Source organism: Pyxicephalus adspersus, chromosome 7 (genome assembly GCF_032062135.1).
Source record: "Pyxicephalus adspersus chromosome 7, UCB_Pads_2.0, whole genome shotgun sequence".
Classification (NCBI taxonomy): Eukaryota; Metazoa; Chordata; class Amphibia; order Anura; family Pyxicephalidae; genus Pyxicephalus; species Pyxicephalus adspersus.
Window position 1 is genome coordinate 67,977,228 of NC_092864.1, and position 22,102 is coordinate 67,999,329.

General features: G+C 39.4%; 2 protein-coding genes across 2 annotated transcripts; one reads left to right on the forward strand and one right to left on the reverse strand.

Annotated features, from left to right (window-relative positions):
• Positions 1–1,591: 1,591 nt before the first annotated feature.
• On the reverse strand, positions 1,592–12,647 carry PDAP1 (PDGFA associated protein 1). Its single transcript, XM_072418857.1, has 6 exons — positions 12,554–12,647; positions 10,452–10,543; positions 8,695–8,799; positions 5,622–5,743; positions 2,399–2,550; positions 1,592–1,911 (listed from the first exon to the last, which is right to left on the reverse strand). The coding sequence occupies exons 1-6, from the start codon at positions 12,564–12,566 to the stop codon at positions 1,853–1,855; spliced, it is 543 nt and encodes a 180-aa protein (XP_072274958.1). The 5' UTR covers positions 12,567–12,647; the 3' UTR covers positions 1,592–1,852.
• A 318-nt stretch (positions 12,648–12,965) lies between these two features.
• BUD31 (BUD31 homolog) lies at positions 12,966–19,692 on the forward strand. Its single transcript, XM_072418858.1, has 5 exons — positions 12,966–13,112; positions 14,865–14,970; positions 15,921–16,043; positions 17,559–17,725; positions 19,509–19,692. The coding sequence occupies exons 2-5, from the start codon at positions 14,877–14,879 to the stop codon at positions 19,557–19,559; spliced, it is 435 nt and encodes a 144-aa protein (XP_072274959.1). The 5' UTR covers positions 12,966–13,112; positions 14,865–14,876; the 3' UTR covers positions 19,560–19,692.
• The last annotated feature ends 2,410 nt before the right edge of the window (positions 19,693–22,102 follow it).

Sequence of the window (22,102 nt, forward strand, 5' to 3'; positions counted from 1 at the left end):
GCTGTGAGTAATTAGAAACAAAAAACAGAACTGTATGATTATACCATGAACAAGCTTACCTAAAAGTGTGACACACGAGAACCAGCCTCTATTAAGATGAAAACCCTTACAAATTTATGCCCACAAAATACATACAAAAACAAAATAACAAATGGTTTGTCATGATAGTGCATTCTGTAAGTAGGCTGTAAAAGATAATACAAAACACAAAAAACATTCTGCGCCTCCATTCACAGAGCAAATTTGTATGTCGTCCAAAAATGTTTTTCCATGGAGGAAAGCTGTCAGCAAGTAAAAGATTCCCCTACGGCTTTTTTTTATAGACTTTAGCTATTCCGTTTTCAATGTACAGAATGATTTAAGGAAACCTTTCGAATAGCTGTAAACAAATTTTATTAACATATTATTTTTGAAAGTCAGAGTGTGCGTTAAAGCAGAACTAAAGCTTACCTTTACTTTCGCTGATCCCTCGATCACTCCAAAGGTTTTCTGAATTGGGTCCTGTGTCATCCTAGAATCCTCCAACCCAGAGCCCCGCCATATTCTTTGCGTTCGCCTTCCGCCTTCATCATCCAATCTCGTACTCCGCATGTGTGAGGTCGACATTCTTTTTCCCCATTGAAGAAAAAGCTCCTTCTGCGCATGACAAAAGTCAGACATGTGCAGAAGAAACAGCCAGAAGCCTCCTGAGATGTGTGCCGCATGTATCCAAGGAGGCTCTGCACTCCCATTCTGTCTTTATTGCTGCGGAGGAGCTTTCCCACCAGTGTCATGAAGGACAATGGTTGAAGATGCCTCTTGTAAAGTAGACTATGGATTGTAGCTGGGTATCACTACAATACCTAAGTATAAGGTAACCTTTTTTCTCCCATGTGGGTCATCTTAAAGATTATCTTGTTCTTAATCTTTTAGATAACGTGTGATTGGTATCAAAATGACAAAAAAAGTAATGGAAGAAAGCCACTGAGGACATGGATGCACAGATAAAAAAAATGACAATTCCATGTGGCTTTTTGAATATTCCTAAAAAAATGGTAAGAAAAAAGCTGTAACATCCTGGGTTACAACAAATGTTAGGACAAAATTGGCTCAGAAGGACCTCTGTCACTGTCCGCAGTCTCCTATATTGGAAAGCACAAAGGTCATTCCTAATCGGGAATAACTTGAAGTAATCACATTTTTTGTAAAAAAACTTAGAACTGAAAAGGGGTTACTTCTTTTTTCTCATGACAGTAGGTGTTTGAGGTCTACATCTCACAATACCTTGTGCTTTTCTCACAATAGGTAAGATACAATGGCGCAGCAGTCTGCAAGACTGACAGTGTTTTTATAGATAAGATATTGCTATATAAGTTTTACATGTATAATATTGTACATATATACTAATTTCTCCATACCTCCACTCATTTCCTTTATTGACAAGTTTTACCTCTACAGAATTATTCAAGATTTTAGGATCTTTAAATAATATGATCATTTTAAAATGTGATTTGTACTCAAAGTAAGCACCACTTATTTATTTATTTTTTCCAGTTAAAAGAACTTTAATGAAGGTAAAGAAAAGAGAAAAAAACAAAAAAAACAAAAACAATTTACTTTGAATTCCAACCTTTATTCCCCTCCTTCAGGACCCAATCTCCACAAACACTCAGCATTAAAATAAATACGTGCACATAGCATGTCCAGTCTTTCATAACAGTATCCTCAGCCTGGAAATGCTGCACCAGCTTTATCAGAGATAGTATGTTGTGGACACTCAAGGGGCCAGATAGATGGCTAGACAATAGTCTACAAGACCATAAAGCTGCCCTGGCCCAAGGATCCTCTGGCTGTGGTCTCCATGATGTAGTAGTTATTTATTCAGGGACATTGATTGCAATCCTTTGACTGCTGCTCCCGTTCCATCTTTTACTGTAACAAATATATAGATTAATGTACATTTGCATTATTAAACTTTAAAAAAAACAAACATACTATGCTTATTTTTTTTTTATCTGCCTAGACTACATTACAGTCAAATAAGAAAGGCATCATCTAGATTTTAAACATCAGATAAGATTAATAAACAGATTTACAACTGCATCTATAACAAACACCTTAGGCAGTCAAAGATGCTTGTTAGGGAGATTTTCTAACTACTCTCCCATCCCTTTGATGGTCAAATCAGATTTCCAAAGCTTTTAAGGATGGTAAAATATCTTGTCATCTGTTACCGGAGATTAATGTATGGCACTATTTAGGCTGAGTATTAGTAAAACAAAAAAAAAAAAATGATTTTTTTTGCTTTTGCAAAAAAAAAATCTGCTTTTGTAACTTAGAGACTTATATTCAACTATCATAAAACAAATATGCATATATGCATGTTCATATATGCAAATAATAACGGAAATAAACTCACATTTCTTTTCTTCCTCCTTCTTTTTTGCTGCCTCTTCCCTCTGTTTCCGAATGATTGCTAGACGCGCCAGGTCAGCCTTTGCTTGATCTGTTTTTCCTGCTAAATGCATTTTCATATAACGTTCTTTTGCCTTCTGTTTTTCTATTTCCTCCCTGTTGGGAAAAAAGCCAAAATAATAAGGCAGAACAATATAAACTGGTCACACACTAATAATTAAACTTGTATCTGGTATGCAGCTTGCAAAAAAATAAAAATGCACAGGAAAGCAAACTCGGCTGAGGTAATCTGCACACCAAAACCTCACCTCTACTCGAAGGAAACGTGTTTTAAAAAGAGCAAAAAATTAACTTTACCACCACCCTCCCCGAAGGGAACTTGCTTCCCTTTATCTACATTACTGTCTTCTTTAGCTCCACAGCACCAAGTCACTCTAGTGGACGTTACGTAGATGTAAGGACTGTCCCGACATCCCCCCCAGCCCCACACAAAAAAAAGTCCTGATGAAGTCAATCACCAATGCCTCTTCATTTCAGGAAGTACCAGGTAAGATCTTTGTTTCAAAAGAGTAGTAAAGTAATTGAGTTAACTTCTCTTTTGTCATGTCCTCTGTGTAAACTGAGGGAAAAGGGGGATCAAAAACAGCACACGAGATGCTGCACGTTTTGAGCAAAGCCTAAAACACACCAACTGCCGTTTACCTGTACTCTCTGTGGAGCAAACTCAACAATGCTCAATTCCAGTAATGTCCACCCCCTCTGCATGGTGACATCCTGGGCAGTTATCATATATTATATCTTTCAGCAGCCATCCCATAACGGCTGTCACGCACGGAGAGACAGCGCCACTAGGGGGCGTATGGAGGTGTTGCAAGCACTGAGAAGGGCCAAGGTGCAGAGTTTAGGCAGTAACCAGGTCTTCTCCAGAGCCTCTGATGGTGTGGAGGTTGCGCTGCTGGTTATGGCCAGGTTGCGGTCCTTGGGCACACCAAGGTGGGCAAGGACGGTAACCAAATCACCAGGCAGGAGAATAGTCAAGGAAAGCCAGGTAGAGACAGGCAGCAAGCAAAAGAGGTCTGGTCACGCGCCAGGGGTCAAAAGCCAGGGATCCAGGAGACAGACGGCAATAACAAGGCCCACTGCAGGCACAGGGAACACTGGAAACAGGAGGAGGCACAGGAGAAGCAAGGATAGGCAGACAGGAACAGCACAGGGAAGTTGGCTGGAAACCAACAGACTGGACAATGAGGGGATAACACAGGAGCTGGACACAGAAAACATTGGATTAGGCAGCAGGTGTATAGAAACTAGTTCACAGGAGACACAACTTGTTGGAAGAACACAAATGGAATCTGTGAGCAAGCTAAATAGCCAGGGCTGGTTAAGAGGCTATTTTCTGATTGGCCAGCAGCATGGACGGAGTTGATAAAGCTTGGAAACAGAGGCATGCCCAGCATCAGAACTGCCCACATGTGCAGGAGAGAGATGCCTGTGCTTTAGTGAGGAACAGGTAAGTGTGACAACGGCTGCATGGGCAACTTGCCTAAATAAAAGCTAAGGCATAGGGGGAAATGGAAAGTATAAGAAGATACAACACTAGTTTTTACCATTTAAGCATCTTTATTTTATTGTGACCACAGGTTTTCTTTATAAAGAAAAAAAACATGTCTATTAGACACCTGGTGTCTCCTCTGTGTCTAAAAGATGCAGATTAGGGAGATATATTCCCTCATCTGTATCTGAGCTGGCTCAGAGCACCAGCAGACTCGAGGTAAAAACATCAAAGAGCTCTGTGTCAGAAATGTGTGTCTTACTCGTGATCTCTTTGGTTTCACTACTATCAGAGGGCTCCACTCACCTACTATCACAGTGACAAAAGTTAAGCTGCATACACACATGCAATTATAGTCGTTGGAAAGGATCTTTCATGATCCTTTCCAGCGACTAAGAACTGCATGATGCATGAACAAGTGCTGTACATACAGCACCGTTCTGCTCTAAAGCAGAGGGGAGGAGGAGAAATGATGGAGCGGCACCCTGCTGCGTGCTCTCCCCCTTCCCTTGCATTAGGATTGTTCGTCTATCGTCCATGGATGGTCATTCGGACGATGGACGACGGGCGCTGTACACACCAGATTCTCGTCCGATATCGGCCCTGAGCACATCTTCTTTCAGGTAAATTGCAGGGAAGTAAAAAAGCAGCACAGATTTAATGTCTGTGGGTTCAATGGTTGTCTCAGAGTCCTTTCGTATATCAGCATAGGTGAATGTTTATCTAAAATAAGCTGTACTTTTTGCTCAGAGTGGTAGCATAATGAGATGTATTGAGCTTTTGGCCTCCGAGCTGTTTAGACAGTAAAGAAAACAAATAGACAATTTGTGCTTTAATTTGGATTTAAATTTGCTTAAACCAGTTCTTTTGTAGCCAATGTCGGGCAGCTCCAAAACCAACTTAATATGAATTAAAACTCATTTTACTTACGACTCTGAAACATATCAGGTTGATTATTAAATTTTTATTTATTGTTTATATAATTTAAGTCAGGTTATCTAGGACCACCATTCTCCACATAAACACAGTGAATCTGAGGTTTTGTTGATCTCCTGCAAACCTTTCAGTTATTCAACAGGGACAATGAGGAGAGGAGATTCTCCACAGACTAGAAACACATTGTCCTGGGCTGTACCCAGACAAAGAACGTCTGAACAGGCACCTATGCTCTTCACAATTGCTTCTGCCTGTAAGGGTATACTTTAGCATGGTACTGAATGCTTATTTGAAGCACAGCATATAGGTGAGAAATGTATGAGGGTTGGAGAGAACTGATTGGCCCAGTGTCAAAAATTTGACTGGTAACAGTGTTTTCTGTATCGGTCAAGCTGCAATAGTGCTAAACATATAAAGTGCAGTCAAATTTTACCATGCAGACATCAGGCTTCATATAGCTGTTGGATTGCAGAGTGTTAAACACCAACCACTTACTGTCATTGACAGTGATGGAATGCCTTGTATGCTGGGTGTTTTCAATCAATATACAAAATGCATATTTAGTATAGTGAAAATAAATGAGTCTCGAGTTAAAGTTTTTATGGACACATGGATGTGGTAAATGCATGAGGCAAGGCAAAGTCTTTTTCCCAGGTAAATGACTCACTTATACTGAAGCCAAGATCAGAATGACAGAACCTGAATGTGCAGCATAAAATATAAATTAGGTTGAAGTTACCTTTCTCTTCTTGACAGTTCTCTTGGACCTTCCATATCAAGCTGGGTAACCTTTTTAGATGCCTGTGCAGCTCGATTGGGATTTTCTATATCAATCAGTCCTTCGACTCCTTTACGCTTTGCCTAAAATGAGAAAAACCATAGAATGTTTTACTCAGAGACTAGCAAAGCAGCTGTTAAACACAGACCAGAAAGGTCAAATATTCTGAGGTATTACAATGTTTATATATAATAATGTTTTGTTTTGACTAACATTTTACATTGTTGCAATTTAATTTTTTGTTACATAGAAGAGGTAAAACCCCTCTGAGGTTTTTGGAACAATATACACAAAAGAGGTCATAGACTTTAAAGGCGTTTAAATATACATATAACCATTGCAAAAAGTTAACAGAATTTTTTACTACTATTTACTCTACTATTAAAACATCATAAAATCAATATACAGATCTCAATGCTGGTATAGATAAGTACAAACAGGCTGAGAAAGTTCAACGCATTTCTCGGATCATACGGATCATACAGTCCGCATCCTCAGGAACAACTACAGCCCATTAATGTATCCACAGCGGCTTTCCCACTGGAGTAGTCCAACCAGCGACAAGTCTCCTCATATTCCAGCATAACTTGTAGATCAACAGGCTAGATGCTTTTAGGGTGTCTAAGCTCTTCAATGCATTCCGTTCTTATACCAGTAGCAAGAATCTTTGTTTTCTGTACGTAACGGACCACAAACAATCACAAAGTAACACTGTACACTTTGCAAACCATTGATTAAAAGAACTGTACGTATGCCACAGACACTCTACTGAATCCCCTTGAGGTTTGTTTTATTTATATAGTACTTTTTTGTAAACAGTTTTGTGTGGTTGTACTGCTTGCAAATGCTTAAACACATTTGTGAACACTTTTTAAAACAATTGTTGTTTAAATAAAATAAATTAAAAAAAAAAAGAATCTGCTCTACTAGGCTTTTTACAGGTGGTTCACATGAAAAGACCTAGCAGTGAAACGGCAATGGCTCCAGTATCTATTGTTTGACAGTAGACACCCAGGGGCGGTAGATGCAGCAGTAAAATATTGCTAGCCTGAACTTGTCCTTCCTGTCCTGTAGACGTGGTACCAGACATGAGGTAAAAAAAAAAATTATAAAAAAAAAAACAGTAGATAAAGAATAAAAAAATTCTGCCTTTTCTTGTGGATTTTCAGTCACTCATTTCTATTAGCAGCATAGAAAGAGAAATAAATAATTAAAGTGTACCTAAACTCAGAAATTTCACTTTACATAAAAGGGTAGAAAACCCTATGTTACTATGTTAAGTAAAAATTCTGTTTGTGTGTTTTTTTTTGTTTTATTTTTAAGTGTAACAAGGTGCAGCACTGCCCCCTAATTCCGGATCGCCTATGATAAATGAATTGGAGCACAAAGCCTTCCAGGATAGCTACGTCACACATCCTGGGAAGCTCTTTGGTGCCCCTTTTCCTGAAAAGAGAAAAGTTTGCCGATCTCTTTTGCCGATCTATGCGCAGTGAGATTGGCAATTCCCCCCCCCCCAAACTACGTCACCCGATCTCGGGTGCCTTAGGAAGAAGAAACCAGAAAGAGAGAAGATGGTGGCACCTGGCGCGCCGTCTCAGAGACAGATACCAGAACGACGCGAGACCCAATGGAAGACACCTCCGGACCGATCGGCTGCTGTGCGGAATTAGAGGTCTTTTTTTTTTTTTTTTCAGGCACTTTTGAGTTTACTCTTTTTTACTATTAAATTACTTCTTAAAATATAAGTACCTGCAAGGGTTTACAATTTTGTTTTTTATGTCATAAAATATCAGACAATCGTTTATAAACCGCTAATTTTAGCAAAAAATACCATTGAATGACTTTTAGCAATCTTCACTCAGTAAATACACACACACACATCATAAGGTGAATATACCTTGAATAATAATTTACTGACATTTAAAAGGAAATTGTTAACATATTGGAAGCTTAGCTTTTAATGTTCTGTAGCAAATTTCTGTCTGATTCTCCTACACCTCTAGTATTCGTTATTTACGAGCACAATTTTAGTAGTCAGAACACTCCAGTTTGACTGAATGCAATCGTGAGGAGTGTTCAAGTAAGTTTTTATTGCTCCCTTCCTTGGGAGGGTTACTCTATTATTCCTGGAGACCACTGTCACAGGAAATGAAAGGAGGGGAAATCCTTGAATAGTAACACTTGTTCTGTAGACAAAGTAAAGAATTTTTGTAATCTGAAAAAACTATACAGATGCAAAAACTTACATATTTTTCCTTTACATTCAGTTTCTACTTCTAAGTTTTTTAATTAGAAAATACCTTTCATGTGACACATTGGGTTAACCAAACATTTTTTGAGCATTTGTATTTAACTCTGCAGTGCTACTGCATGCCAGCAAGCTGAAGGAAGGCAGGGTGACTAAATGTATTTTTGGCAGAAAACATTTGTGTTTTTCTGAGACAGGGGAGTTGGTCTAGACACTCCCACTTTTAGTTGCTCTGAAAACACCAAATAGACCCAAGGGGCAGAAAGGTACACATATGGTAGAAGCAGATTCTTGGAGCACTAAAGCTACGTACACACGTCAGATTTTTATCGCCCGATAATCGGCATCGGCCAATTATCGGGCAAAAATCTGCCGTGTGTACAGTCGGTGTCGTCCATCGTCCGGACGACCGACCTGCCGGATCCACGGACGATGGACAACAGCCGATCCTAATGCAAGGGAAGGGGAGAGCGCGCAGCAGGGTGCCGCTCCGTCGCTCTCCCCCTCCCCTCTCCATAGAGCATGAACGGTGCTGTATGTACAGCACCGTTCATGCATCGTGCAGTCCCTTGTCGTTGGAAAGGATCATGAAAGATCCTTTCCAACGACAAAAATTGCAAGTGTGTAAGCAGCTTAAGACTAGAGGCGACAAAGAAAAGTTTTATTTAGGAAAACCTCAAATTTTTTTGGCTTTTTACCTCTATATGTCTCCACAAACAAATCAATACCATGACACCACAAAGAAGCAGATACGATTTTAATAGGAAGTAATGACAAGGTGCTTACCTGATAGTCTTCATCGTCTTCATCACTCTCATCTGAACTGTGATCTTTCTTCTCCTTAGTGGGGTCTTTGGGGACTCCTTCACCACCTTCCTCAAGTTCTGCTTCCTGTATAGAAATGTCCAATTTGTTATAAAGTGGCTCCATGTTTATTAGGACATATATCTAAACCTAAATATTTAGTTAAACATGGTCATGAAATGTCAGAGGTATTTTTTTCTATACATCATGTTTCAAATGATGTAATCAGTTTTGCTTCAGTTTACACTCTTCTAGTCACTGTTTTGCAAGCTAGGGTATTGATCCATCAACCTTTGATGATCTATCTTTTAACCAGCAAACCAACATAGTTAAAAACATTTACTGAAGATAACCAATACACCAGAAGTACACCAGAAGAACTCGTCTGTAATGAGGGCAACCATATCACAACTCTGCCACCTTAGATTGGGATAGCTCAGGCCTAATGCCATTTTGTTTAATAAGTGTTCTGTGCAGCATTCACCAACAATAATCTTTATGTCACGTTCAGAAAAAGTTGCTGGGACCACCTAGCCGCCAATTTAAGGCTTTGAATGCATAGAGCTGGCAGGCTGCTCAGACTCTCACTGACCGCTCTCTCTATAGGAAGAACAGACGGAGCAGTTGTGTGAGGACAGCCAGCACTGTGTTCCCCCCAGCCCCTTTAAGCTGGGTGCATCACCCAGCACTCTCGGTAACCATCTGGCTGGATGGTTATTGAAGAGGCGTGTGACAATACAGGGGCCACCACCCACTTACAGCTTCTTACCATCCAGCTTAAAAAAAAACCCTGAGGAGATTGCTGCAGCAGGGCGGAAAATAAAAATTAGCTGTTTGATCAGCCTGTCAAAAACTGCCTAGGGAAACACTAAGGTGGCTGTGTGCAAAGAGTGTTGCACCCCTTTGTGAGCAGTATTCACATCCGCCCTAAAATGGAATCTGTGAAGGTCAAATCCAAATTCAGCCTATTTTACCATGCAAGAAAAGGAGAAGACTGCAGGCTAGTCAACAGATGTGGATGCACCCACTGACAGTCCAATACTTGGCTAAGGGTATATTTTCCACCCCGTAACCTTAGGGGGTATCCTAGAATGTGTCACAAAAACTCAAAAAGGGCTATGTCCTGTGAATACCAGATCCCAGGAAGGGAAAGTAAAAGCTCCATAAATGCACATCCAACTGCTGACAAGCATTCTGATGGAGCTCCAGTGCAAGACTGACAGTGGTCAACCCAGAAATTATTTTAAGCCGGGTGGGGAGGAATTGTAGGTGGGTGGTAGGCCTTGTATTATGACCCAGCTCTTCAGTAACCACTGAAAATCAGCTGGGTGGTTGCTGAAAAGTGTCGGGTGGTGCACCCAGCTAAACGGTGCTGGGGAGAACACTGAAGACTAATATGTAGATTGAGCTTAGTAGGCATCCACTGTAAGTTGTCTGGCTGATGTGCAGCCCACTAAATGCTATGGATGAGGAAATGCTCAATTACTGATCAATTTTATTAAACACACAATGTTGGTGCCCAATACTAATACAAAGCAGCTACATAGTAATATTGTTATTTATTATGATTGATTCATTTGAATACAAAGTGGAAACCCCCATAAAAGCATTTAATGGTATAGAAAGCTTTTCAGACATCCTTTAGGAATGTGGCAAAGATACAAAGCAATCAAGTAACAGTAAAAATAACAATTCAAGACAGAAAAAACAAATACAGGAATCGCTTATTGTAAACATACCCGAGCCTTTTCATGTTCAGCTTTAATCTGAGCATCTATCTCCTCTGGACTTGTATACTGCCTCACCCGACCCTTGTGACCACCTTTTCTTCCTGCACAAAAGTGTTCAAGACAAATGGTACACACATACATCAATTCGTGTGGCATAATAATAAATGATGAAAAAGAATATAGTTGTAACACACAGGGTTACATTTATAAACAATGTGCCAAGTGACTCTGTTAAGGAAAGTGCTTGATTTATCAATCTTTATATGCAAAGGAGAATGTACTTAAAAGCGTATCAAACTCAGAATTTGTACTTTACATAAAAGGGTAGACAACCATTTAATTCAAAATATATATATATTTTTTTTTTTTTAAGTGTCACACGCTTTTTTAAAAATAAAAAGAGGGATGTAGCACCTCCCCTTTCTGTCCTGATTGCCGCAGAATGGAGCGATTTCTGGGAAACCTACGTCACGCATCCCGGGAGGCTCTTGGCTGCTTCTTCTGCACATACCCTAATTTCGGGCATGCGCAGAAGGAGCCCTTTTCATTAATGGAAGAAAAAATTGCCGATCTCACTGCACGTGTGTGATCGGCAATCTTTTTCCCCATCTACGTCGCCCAATCTCGCGGCAGCACATTGCGAGATCGGGCGACATAGGAAGAAGAACCCGGAACAAGAGAGATGTCGGCGCCTCCTCTGCACTAGGCTGATAGATACCGGGATGACGTGGGACCCCAATGCAGAAACCTCCAGACCGACCAACGGGATTAAAGGTAAATGTGCTTTTGGTTTTGAGTTTAGTTCCGCTTTAAAGTCTTGACTTCATTCTTGTTTGTAATCAAGAAACATTACATTGAATTTACATTATTACTAATTTTTGTGACATTCCTGGTATATACCTCGATCAACTCAACCAAAAAACGTAACTAACGATCCCTGTAGATCCCCTGAAGAAGCCGATAGGCGAAACGCATCGAGCCAAGAGTGGTAAAGCTTTGACCATTACCTATTTTTTACAGTTTAGAAAAACATTTCAAATCAGCCTAAGGCTATGTACACAACAGATGATTTCACCCAATATGAACAGTCAGGGTTGTCTCGGGTAATAATATCAACAGTCGGGATTGTCTCGGGTAATAATATGAACGGTCAGGATTGTCTCGGGTAATAATATCAACAGTCGGGATTTGTCTCGGGTAATAATATGAACGGTCGGGATTGTCTCAGGTAATAATCCGACTTGTGTACAGCAGCCACCTGATGGATTCATGAACGATGAAAGACACTGTCAGTGGAGAAGGACATGTTTGTTCATCGGTCACTGGAAATGATCATTTTCTGGAACAATAATTGAACGTGTGTACATAGCCCAAACCTATCATTGTCAGGAAGGGAACAGACTACAGACAACCTCCACCCTCAATAATAAGGAGGGAGGGCCTGTCGTTATCAGAGTTAGCTGGGGAAGGCTGATAACACTGCAGGAGATAGTTAAAAAATGAAATGCTATGCTAACTGTACATCAGATCTTTGCCTGCATTTACCTGTATTAAAAAACTGGAAAGGTATAGGAGGGGCAAAAGCTCCTCTTGCCTGGACAAGCAGATTTGGATCTATGAGGTTATGATACATACACAATAGCAACCTGTGAAAGCTAGCACAAGTCCAACAAAGCCTACTGTGCCCAACAGGTGACAACGCTATTGCATGAAGTGACAGCAGAATGAAGCGTTGTCACCCTTCTAAAGGAAATATAATAAATAAATAAAAAAAAAGGCACAGGGAATACAAAATAAAAACACTCCTAGGATCTCCATGTGACACACACAGGCCACAATACAGACAATGGATCGTCCACATTGGGAATATTACACATTGTACTTCTAATAGAGGAGAGGGTTGCCAATAGCAACCAGCTGGAAGCGGCCTAGTCCCAGGAGCAGATCACCTCAGCCACACATCTGGCGCCAGGAACTTTGTGTATTCTTTTGACAGCTACTCCCTGTGTTTACCGCTGCCACCCCACATTCACCCTACACATGCGAACATAATATACACCGGGACCTCCCCCGAGCACTCAGCCCGCCAATTTGCCGCAAAATCTCCTCACCTCCTTTCGGCATGATAACAAGTCAGCTCGCGGCTTCTACCTCTCCCCCCACCAACTTGATGGGCACGCGGCTCAGGGCCCCCAAAGGGCAGTCCTATACGCCTCCAACCAAAAAGACATTAATATCACCTTTACCAGCTCTTAAGGTTACTTATTGAACTTAAACTCTTACACTATTTTCATAAAAAGGGACAAAACTAAAAGAAGTCTTTAATAATATCGCCAATATCATAAATTAGAATTGTATTTTCAGACAGGCAGAACAGTAGACAGCTTGACTGACGCAATGGCCCCCCCATCCTGTCGGATCTTCAACATACCGGGCTTGTCTTATTTCCGACATATACTTGTTGTATACCCGGTACATGTCCGTGTGATCAGGACAGATGTTATCAGACAGGCAGGGCGAATAATTATGACATCTTTAGATAAAGCCCTGAGTTCGGGAAGGACCTCGGGTGGGCACTGACGTCATCACTCAGCGTTCACACGGAAGTAGTAATAGTGTTCACTTCCGGTGCATACAGCTGCTTTGCTGGGAGGCTCCGTCTTGGTTCAGGTAAGGCGGCGTTGTAGATCTATACAATAATTATATACAGGTGCAGGTAGGCTTGTACTCGGGTCTCATATGTGTAGCCTGGAGCCTTTCTCTTGGTTGAACTTTAGTTTCATGAGGGGTCTTGCTTTATCTGTGTTGTGGTAAAGCTTGTAATTCATGAAATGTGACCCAGAAATCAGATTTATACATTAGAGTCTTCTCCCTTCCCAAGCTTGTAATTAGTGTGTAAAGCAGAGGACGGATTAGGTGAACTCTGTCACTTTGATCCTTCAGCTCCTAATGTATAGGGAACTTCAAGAGCCTGGGTCACCCCCCAAAAAAATTCCATTTTGCCCCCTGACATATTAACAACACTGTTATTCAGCCCTCCCCTCAGGCACGCTGTCTTGGCAACACCTTTGTTTCTGCCCTCTCATTTACCCCCCATATTCAGAACATTTCCAGGTCCTGTCACTTTCATCTACGCAACATCTCCAAAATCCGCCCCTACCTGTCCCCTGAGACCACCAAACTCCTTGTACACGCTCTTATCATCTCTCGTCTGGACTACTGTAACCTCCTCCTCTCTGGTATTCCACTAACCCGACTCTCTCCTCTACAATCTATTATGAATGCTGCAGCCAGACTCATCCATCCTTCCCTCTGCTCCTCTTCCGCTGCTTCTCTTTGTAGATCTCTCCATTGGCTTCCATTTCACCTTAGAATCAAATTCAAGCTCCTGTGCTTTGCCTTCAAATCCCTACACAGTTCTTGTCCCATCAATACTCCCCTAGCCGCTCTCTCCACTCCTCCAATGACCTACTAATTGACTTCCTCACTCATAACCTCATCACACGCACAGATACAAGACTTTTCTAGAGCTCCCCAGACTCTCTAGAATGAAATGCGTCAGATAAAGCAAAAGCAAGCAGTCCCAAAACTTGGAAAGGCAACCAATAGAGTGATTGGACATTGATGGACTTTGACCTAAAATGTAAAATGCTCTGCTCATATTGGGATAGATTTTCTTCATGTGGCCATATCCAGGGAGATTGGTTACAGTCCTATGGACCTTTAACTTCTTAATATTTGCAGCAGTTATCACAAGAACATCATCTTGTCTGACGGTTGTGTTTATAGCTATTGCCGTTTATAGCTATTGCCATTACTACATTTGAGTACTACATATCTACATTTGAGATATAAGTTCACCAACAAGTTGTTCATAGTTGTTGTCACATTAGAGTCCTTAGAGTTTGTGCTTTAATAAATACTCTGAATCCTGTAAATGCAGCCCACGTAGGCTAATCTTCACTATCTTTATATTGGCATGGTTCTGGCTGGCTTCTCTTTATGGCGTTCTTGTCCCCACTAATTCATATGGTCAACCTGCATAAGTCCCTGATACGTACAGCTTACCTATACATATGAATGATGTAGGTTGCGTATTGTAAGAAGCAGAGAGTTGGCCAGGAGCATGTTGGAGAAAACATAGCTAAAGGTGAGTAACCTACCTGGTGGTCTGCACTCAGGGGGTTTGGTCGGGGGGGTTATTTATTAAAGGACAGCTTCATTAAAGATGGTTGGAGCAGGGTTATTCATACCATACAGATATAAGAAGTTAAAAGCAATTTCAAGGAATTAAAAATGTTTGTGCTTTTGTTTTTGTGTTTTTTGTACTTTTGTGTTGTGTTTGTGTTTAGGATTGAATGAAATATTTCATTCAAAGTGTGCTCAAAAGTAAAAACTGAACAGAAATCCAATGTTTTGCAGGTAGTCAGAACAATGCCGAAAGTAAAGAGAAGCAGAAAGGCTCCTCCTGATGGATGGGAACTTATCGAACCTACCTTGGATGAGCTTGATCAGAAAATGAGAGAAGGTGAGTTAATGCAGACTGCTCTGTGAAGTTTCTACATCCCCTCAATGAAGAACAACAGGACCCCTATCATCCTTTTTTTTTTTTTTTTTTTTTTTTTTTTTTTTTTTGTTCCAACAGAAGCCAAATTACAGTACATGTTTTCATTCTTGCACACCAAGCTTGTGTGTGAGAGGAATAATAAAGTTTGACTCACCAAAAGCAATTCACAACCTTTGTGCTGCATTAGCTTGTCTTAATAATTATTACGTTAGAGATAGGGTTAGTGGAGTGGGTCACTTAGAGCTTTCTCAAGTGGCTTATTCTAAAATATCTAAATTGGACATTGTGGAATTGGAGAGAGTGCAGAGAAGGGCAAATAAACTAATAAAAGGAATGGAGGAGCTCAGCTATGAGGAGAGATTAGCTGAACTGAATCTTTTCACCCTTAAAGAGACGTATAAGGGGGGATATGATCACCCTGTATAAATAAATAAATGGTCCATATAGAGAACTCTCTTCCCACGAAGTTTAAAAAAGAAAAGAAGTTTAAGCCCTGGATAAGGAAGGGATTCTTCACTGTAATGTCTGTGAAAATGTGGAATAGGCTCCCTCAGGAAGTAGTTTCAGCAACTACTATAGATTGCTATATGAAAAAGCTGGATGATTTCTAGAAGCACAGAATATACTGGGGATTAAGGCTTTAACGTAAAGATAACAAAGAATGTTGATCCGGGGAACATCCGATGACATGGAACATAGAAGAGCAAGCTTATAAAAATGTGTAAGTTGTACAAAAATAATATTAGGATAGAGTGATTACTGCTATAACAACATACTTAACAACAACAACAACATATTAAAGGTATTTTAGAGACCATTTCTTTGAGGTGTGCCACATTCAAAATTTCACTGGACGTTTTAGGAGTAAACAATGTTTAGGTACTTGTTGACAAATATGCATTTTTTTCCAGCGGAGACTGAGCCTCATGAAGGAAAAAGAAAAGTGGAATCTCTATGGCCTATATTTCGTATTCATCATCAGAAAACACGTTATATTTTTGACCTCTTTTACAAAAGAAAAGCCATAAGCAGAGGTATAAATGTTCCATTTAAAGTGTTTGCTTTATTATTTGTACAATTTTACATTTTCTTGTGAAATAACATTTGGGGTAATTTTGTAAGAGTACGAGGTAATAGCTGGGGGAGGATGGAAGCCAGGCACAGTGATGAAAGCAGGGGAGTTATGCATATAGAAGGGTGTTCAGGTACCATGGGGAGGGGGTTATACAGCTGCCATTGTGGGTCTTCAATAATGTGCAGCTGCAGTAATGATTGTGATAGGATCTGTTAGTAGAATGCTGTTGGAGAATCAGACGCTTATGTACCTTTGCAGTGAGCACACACCTATGCCTGATTTTCCTTGTCCAACTGTGACAGCTATCATAATCTGGCGGCTGGATCGGATGAGCTCAATCTGACCCCTGGATGATTGGATGATGAGCGCTTTGATATCTTGGCCGGATTGGGTCAGACCTAATAATTCTATCATTGACAGGAAACAAAACTATCATATGTTGGATCAGATTGCTTGGTTTCCTTGTCAGAATCAGACCACTACTGACCATCATAGCTTAATGAAGTTGTAATGCATTGACTGCAAGAGAAATGTAAACACAATTGTGTATGTTCTACAGAGTCACTTTACTACTTTTTAGTTTAGCATTTTTTGCTTTATTTACTGCTTCCTAGAGAAACTACCTAACTGAACTAAGGGACCTGATTTATTAAAGCTCTCCAAGGTTAGAGAGGATACACTTTCATCAGAAAACCTGGAATAGATTTCTTAAAGGTTGTCGTCTTAGGAAAACAGAAGGCTTCTTGTTAGCAAATGTTTTCAATCTTGCACTGGATCCTTTCCAGGTTTGCTTGATCCTTCAGCTTCACTGATGAAAGTGTAACCTCTACAGCCTTGGAGAGCTTTAATAAATCAGGACCAAGGATGTTTATTCACTATGCAATGATGAGGCTGTTGAGGTTTTAATTTAGATCAGGTTGCTTCTAAGTATGCGGTTCTCTAATGTAGGCAAGGTCTTCCCAGTGTTCTGCACTACCCTTTCCACCTATGATTAACCTAATAGCAAGCTGCAGAGAACTACCTGTAATTTGTAAAAAAAATAAAATAAAAAAATAAATGCTCTACAAACTACAACTTTGAAATGTTAGCATGTGAAAGTCTGTAACCTGAGAAATAATTTCTATGTTTATACATGACTTGTAAATCCACAGAACTGAGAACGTTTATGTTTGTGTGTTAAATTAAACCCTGTTTCAAATTAGGTGATTAGGAACAAGCCCACCTTTGTCAGATAAAATGTTTTGTCCACTAAATAAATTGCTAATGGTTAGTAGGGTAATGGGGATGAGGTCTTTTTAAAGAGTTTTTTTCTGTCTGGAAATGTCCTAAAGAATACTTTACCGAGTATTTTTTTTTAAGCTTCAGCATTCATTTAGCAAGTACTACAATAAAAGTGTCCGTTCTTGTAAAATTTTTGCCCTTTGCATTGTTAAAATAAGAAACATTAATACTTTCTTTGCTATTTGTATTTTAGAATTGTACGATTATTGTATCAGAGAAGGGTATGCTGACAAGAATCTTATTGCAAAATGGAAAAAACAAGGATATGAGAACTTGTGCTGCCTACGTTGCATACAGACTAGAGACACAAATTTTGGAACCAACTGCATTTGTCGGGTCCCCAAGAGCAAACTTGAAGTGGTAAGAACTTTTGCCTTTTCATTTTTTACAAATATTTAAATTAAATTATTTGTGAAACGGAATGTGTCTTTGAAATAAGTTTTTAAGATGTACATGTAAAATCGAGCAATGTTGATATAATTCATCTGATCAATATGTTTTATGGCCCATTTAAGCTACTTTTACATTTGTAAAGTCATAAAGTTATACTAGCTCAGAATGTGTTCAATTTGACAAGAAATTGCAGTGTAAATATTCCACTCTTTATTATTTTATTATTATTACACAGTATTTATATAGCGCTGACATATTACACAGCGTTTTACAAAGTCCATAGTCATGTCACTAGCTGTTCCTCATAGGAGCTCACAATCTAATGTCCCTACCATAGTCATATGTTATTACAGTCTAATGTCAAGTTTAAGGGAAGCCAATTAACCTAACTGCCTAGCACTGTAAAGGATAGCAAAGAGTGCTAACCTCTGAGCCACTGTGCTGCCCACTCATCTGACTGTTGAATAAACATGATTTAAGCCTTATGTTCCTCTAAATTAAGTAATAGGCACATTTTGTTTCCCATCCTTAGATAGAAGAGTTAGGACTACTGTCGTGTTCTCAGGCTTGAACTTTCATTATACAATAGCCAATCTCTGCCTCAGTCTAGCAACTTTTAAAGGGTACCTCAGGGTAGCAACTATTAAAGTAAATACAGCCTAGGTTAGGTTTGCTCTCCAGCACTGTTCTCTATGGACATCCTCACCTCTGGTTCTTTGCTTATCCCAATGAGGGTCTTCCTAACCAGTCCCTAAGCATACAATAGATTGTGTGTATGTACAGCATTGCGTAGTGCAAGTCAAAAAGTCCTTATGCCACATTGGTTGGGCTTGGAATTAAAGGTGATAATTAGAATCGCCATATGAGAAGAGACATCAGTCTAATAGGTATTGGCAGTACTGATGTTGCTCCCAGATTTGTTCAGTGTAAAGTCTGTCTTTTTTTCAGGCTTTAAATAGTATATTAGTAATTTTTGTATATTGTTCTTTGAGTGGACTATCTGTGCTGCCCACAGCTGTCAGTTAGATAGAACCTAAAGGCTTTATCACAGGGGCAGTGAGGTTGTGGTGCGTTTATTGCATCCTCATGCCAGAAAATGCTACCACATTGGGAGATGCTAAACGTTTAGGGAATTAAGAAGAGCTGCAGTGAGTGATACAAAATGGAGAATGATCAGCAGATGTGAACCTGCCTTAATTTTTTAATTTGCCTGGTGTTTGTTGCCATTCAAGGCCACTTCTTGCTTAACATGGTTACTTAGCCAGTTAAGGACACACCTCAAAAAACCTACATACTTTGCTCCTCATCCTCCCTCACAGGATTGTGGCCTAACTTGCTGACAATCCTGGTTAGAACCATATCTGTAGTGTTATTTTTGTTACACTTTGATACCAGTTAAAGTGCTATCCTGGGGTAGATTTACCCTTATGTTCACGTCACTGAGGCTCAAATCTCGGCATTGTGAATATACTGTAAATGATAGGTCGGTTAAATATGCACTCATTGCAAATACTCATTTTTAAACCAATCTTCTCAATGTTAGATAATGTAACTTCATAGCTGATGGTGATAGAATGATAGATTATGGGAATTCTCGCTTATATTTGTAATAAAGTATGTTTATTCTTTCCATGCAGAAATAATAATGCCCATCCAGTTCATTTAATTTTTCTATGGCAGAAAATTAGTATATTTGTAGGTTTACAATTTGTAAAGTTTTGTAAAGTAACACAATATTTCTTTGTTTCAGGGGAGAATTATTGAATGCACACATTGTGGCTGCAGAGGATGTTCTGGATAAAGACCATTTTGTTCTTTTTACATTATCATTTTTTTCATGTATTGTGTTATTTTAAGATGGTAAATGTTTTTTGTTTTTTTTTCAGATATGTTGATGCTATTAATTTCTATGTTTAATAAAAATGATGTCCATACTTTTGTCTGCTGTCAGTGAGCTGATTATTTATTATCCAAATAAAGATGGGGCAGTAAATGACTAAGCTGTATTGCTGTAAATGCAGTGGTGAGCTCTCCATATCCATCGTCTCAGTGTTAAAACAATTACACATACCTTGGCAGGTAAAGCAGTTCACAGATATGGGTTTAACTTTTTACCTAAAGTTTGGAATAAACACAGAATTACAGAGCAATAATGCTGATGTTACCTCAACATAAACATGTATACAAGCCTAGACAACTGAAGCACATTAGCGCTATTTAGATCTACTTGCCAACTTCTTTCTTTTTCTGGGGTCTCTTCCTCTTCTTGCAGTAGTAGAGAAGTCACAACAGTAGCTGGGCCAGTGTCTGGTAACCTTGATGTGGTTTCTACACTGACTGAGAGCAGGACAGTCCAGAACTCTTCAAGGTAAGGAGATTTTGCTTCAATCAAACCTTGAATAACTAGGAATATAAAAAGAAGATAAAGTATGTTTGTACCTAATATTCATCGCATTATTTGCAAAATGACCTAAAGGGATAAAAATATAAAAAAAAATGAATCTAACCTTTGTATACTAGCATTACAACAAAGGATCTCTAGCATTTAATCAAGGTAAGCAAAGCAATGTTTGATAAATACCTCCCTGTGGCTATATAATTATGCCAATGGAAGAAACTCGTAAATCTCCCCAGCCCCTATCTGGTGGGCAAAGCACCTGGCAGCTGTGCCTCCCTCATCCACCTGTCATCAGCAGCTCTTATCCTCTGAACAAATCAAAGAGGTGATGCTCAATGTCCAAAAAAAAAAAAAAAGATGTACATACAAGTGGGGAACCTTTCTGGATAACATCCTCCAATATTCCATCACTATGGCATCATTAGAACATTGAAATTCTCCCCACTGAAACAAATTTGGGGTTTAGGTACTGTAAGGGTACAGTCATGTGTAACAGGGAGCTGTGTTTTGATGGGTAGAGATTTTTACGTTGTAATGATGCCATCGTGAGGAAAGTTTGGGGGGTGTTAGTCATGAATGTTCTCCACTTGTACCTATATTTGTGTTTACCTGCACCTCTCCATTCTAGAGAAATTATGGTTCAAGGTAGGGAAGAGAACAGATGTGTGTAACAGGGCAGGGCATTTTGATATGTAGAGTTTTAGATGTTCTAATGATGCCATAATTCAATTTTGTAGGGGTTTAGGCATGTGTCCCCCAATTTCACATACATTTTATGTTTCCTACACCGCCACATCTGAAGTTAGGCTGAATTCACACTGGTAGTAAGGTAGAAAAACAGTTAACGCCTGTTACCAATTCTAGATGCCTAGGCTGTGGACCAAATATTTTTTTTTTTTAATTTTTAGTTTTACTATTACCATACCAGGCAATGGCAATAAATACAAAATAATAATAAGTAAAGGAAGGTGTAAGACAAATTACTATATATGACTATTGAATGCAGCCAGGAAATCATGTATATTGATTAAATGGCTCAATGTCTGAATCATGGTGGCATTTATACAATAAAGAAAAGAGTTTAGATGACATTAGAAGGGAACCGGTAAGAGAGAAATGGGCATGCCTACTAAGGCAACAGATCATACAAGGAGGGAACTGTGGCTGCAGAATAAACAGTCGTACAGGTCAGAGTGGGATGAGTGAATTGGGTTGCCTGGGGAAAAGAAAGCCAAATCCAGAGAGGAGTAGTTGTAAAATAAAAAGTTATACAAGAGTAAAGAAAAAAAGATGACAAAGTTACCATGTGCCATACCTAGTGTATGAAACGATGATCCTTTCCTTATCTTTTCAACAAAGATTATTTTCTGAACACATCATAGAACAAGCTAAAAAAGAATTGCAGCTTCCTAACACAATAGGACAATCATAGTACAGATATTGCACCTTCTCACAATTGCTGATGAGTTCAGGTTCCACATTGCATTTATCCCCGGATTTAAGGCCTTGTAATAATGGCAGAGTGGAGTTGATTACTTCTTGTCGGAATGCCAAAGCTTCTGCCAAGTGCAAAACCCACTGCGTACTGTGGAAGACATATTACATATGATGTCGGTGTCTAGACAGTGATTGATTCCACAAATACCTCCACAAATAATTTTGTTTTCCCTATGCCCTCTAGTGCATAGCTGTTAGTGATTCTATTACAATGTAATTCAAGATCTGTTTAATAAATTACATGCTTGTGTGCATTAAAAAATATATAAACCTTAAAAGGAAACCAAACCAACAAACCTAACAGTTCCCAAAGGAAAGCTTATTAGAATGGTCATTAATAATAATAAATCTAAAATGAAATATACAATCGTTGTTTTAATTTAGTATAAGTGTCAACAGGCATCATCAAAATCCTCCTGACTTTTACTTGGCAGTGCACGTGGCAGTTC

What these genes read in the sequence shown, in the direction of transcription:
- PDAP1 (XM_072418857.1), bottom strand. An exon ending in GAACTGTCAAGAAGAGAAAG is followed by an intron (nt 2,551 to 5,621) that starts GTAACTTCAACC and finishes TTTTCCCAACAG; the next exon opens with GGAGGAAATAGAAAAACAGA. An exon ending in GAAGGAGGAAGAAAAGAAAT is followed by an intron (nt 1,912 to 2,398) that starts GTGAGTTTATTT and finishes TATTTGTTACAG; the next exon opens with TAAAAGATGGAACGGGAGCA.
- BUD31 (XM_072418858.1), top strand. Translation starts at nt 14,877, where the DNA reads ATGCCGAAAGTAAAGAGAAGCAGAAAGGCTCCTCCTGATGGATGGGAA. An exon ending in TGATCAGAAAATGAGAGAAG is followed by an intron (nt 14,971 to 15,920) that starts GTGAGTTAATGC and finishes ATTTTTTTCCAG; the next exon opens with CGGAGACTGAGCCTCATGAA. An exon ending in CCAAGAGCAAACTTGAAGTG is followed by an intron (nt 17,726 to 19,508) that starts GTAAGAACTTTT and finishes TCTTTGTTTCAG; the next exon opens with GGGAGAATTATTGAATGCAC.